General features: G+C 41.5%; 1 protein-coding gene across 1 annotated transcript; it reads left to right on the forward strand.

Moving 5' to 3' along the window:
- The first annotated feature begins 488 nt into the window (after positions 1 to 488).
- Positions 489 to 1,649, forward strand: LOC110179262 (uncharacterized). Its single transcript, XM_020946716.2, has 2 exons — positions 489 to 859; positions 1,267 to 1,649. Exons 1-2 carry the CDS (start codon positions 796 to 798, stop codon positions 1,392 to 1,394), a joined length of 192 nt encoding a protein of 63 aa, XP_020802375.2. The 5' UTR covers positions 489 to 795; the 3' UTR covers positions 1,395 to 1,649.
- The last annotated feature ends 341 nt before the right edge of the window (positions 1,650 to 1,990 follow it).

Genomic DNA, 1,990 nt, shown 5'->3' on the forward strand with positions numbered 1-1,990 from the left:
TAAAATGGCTCCGCTCAGAGAAATATGAATTTATGGATGTTGACGGCGATCAAACAAAGGACTTTCCGAGCAAGGCCACGCCTCGTCTGAGTTTTTTTGTGCCACATTTTACAGTCGGAGGAAATGGCCAAGGAAATTCGCATTTATTATAATCGTGGGGAAATGCGAAGAGTGCAAAGAAAATTGCTCTCAATTTCCCGCCAAGAAAAGCGCACAAAAACCCGAATCGAATTGAAAATGAAATTAATTTTTCAGAGACACAGAGAGAGGGAGAGAGAGCGCAGAGGAGTGCTACTGCTCAAACTTTGCAATTTGCGGCGCGTTTCCGCTTCCGGTCGGCTTAGCGTCGTTGAGGCTCCTTCAGCGCCAAAGAAGACATCCTTCGGGGAATACGAAGGAGCACTCCGATTGTCATCCATTTCGTTTGATGTGTCAAAGTCTCACAGCGAGAGCATAACAATTTTATTTCCATTTTCCTTTCTGCTCTCGTTGTCGCTTTTTCGTTGCTGGAATCGATTAGCAGCCACTTAGAGCAGTTAAGAGCCCCCATTGAGTTTATTAAATCAGGCGTAATAATTGGCACACACACACAATGGAAAAAAGGGAAAGCGGCCAAGAATAGACGATGAATAGCGAATAGGAATCAAAGTATCGAAAATCGAAATCGATTCCCAGGCAGCAGGCACTGGCAGCGTTGTCAGATCGCATTTCCCCTCAGACAAAAAACACTTTTTATTTGGAAAGAATACACAAATAAAATTACTAAACAAAAAGTTGTTCGGTCGCACCTTCAGCATGGCGGACCTTGAGGAGAACGAAGGCCCATTCACAACAATTGCTGATATCTCCGAGGAGCTGGGTGGGTATTACTAATATAGTATAGATAAATATACATAGCCTTTCAGCCTAATACAATTTTTGGTTAATTGATAATTTATGGGAGGTTATCAAAGGCCTCTCTACCCTCCAAATATTCTTCTCTTTAAGGTAGAATAAGAGTTTTACCTTATTTGTTTTAGTTTCTTCTCAATAAAAACATATTATATATATACCAAATTATTGGTGATTTATTATTAATATGTTCAGACCTACTATATTTGTGACACTTCGTAGCATATACATCGTTTTCAACCCCTATTGCTTTTAAATGAATCGAGTCCTTCAACCCCTTGTTTTTATAAAATATTTATTTTTAAAGCAAGCAAAGCTCAAACCAGGGATACTATTATTGAAAGTTAATAATTCTCAACCCACTATTATTTTTAGAATGCACTCATCTCGCTCACGTGCCCCAGGTCTTGCGAAAGTTGGAGGACATTCAGGATCCCGAGGACGAAATGCGGTTGGCTGAGGGAAAGCGACTGAGCAAAAAATACGATTCGGTCTTCTATTAACTATACCAAAAATTCTCACGTCACAATCGTTGCGAGTGACACCTGCCCAGGTGTTGGCCTGGCAATTAATGACTGGCTGAACTCCTCACATTCACACGGCTCGAGCCAGGATCCAAGGAGGAAGGAAGGCTGGAGGCGCCAACAGCCAACAGTCGCACGCAAGCCATGAAGGGTTCGGTCCTGAAACTCAAACAAATTGTGACAAAGTTGCGGAAATTTAATTAAAATCAAATACAAACACAAATAACTACGAAAGGACAAAGGGGTAGCGAATTGGCAGTCAGGTGTGACCCGTTAGTTTCTAACACGCTTGCAGCCCCGTCTAAAAGTCTCTAGTTTTCCGCGTCGTTTAATAAACAAAATGTAAACAAAGTTTAACAGCAATGACACACATGACTCCCACCCCGCGTTCACCTTGTTTTTGTTGCTAGTGCTATTGCCTTTTTATTAATATAATTTATGGCCCTGTGGTTGTGTGAGCGCTGTGAGCAAGGTGGAAATGCAAACACAGCACAGCCAGGGCACCGCAGCTGCTTAATTTCACAGCGCATACGTTTGATTAACTTAATTTAATAGTATTTCTTTCCTTTCCATTT

Source organism: Drosophila serrata, unplaced genomic scaffold (assembly GCF_035046125.1).
Source record: "Drosophila serrata isolate PLE 108 unplaced genomic scaffold, ASM3504612v1 contig_184, whole genome shotgun sequence".
NCBI classification, from domain to species: Eukaryota; Metazoa; Arthropoda; class Insecta; order Diptera; family Drosophilidae; genus Drosophila; species Drosophila serrata.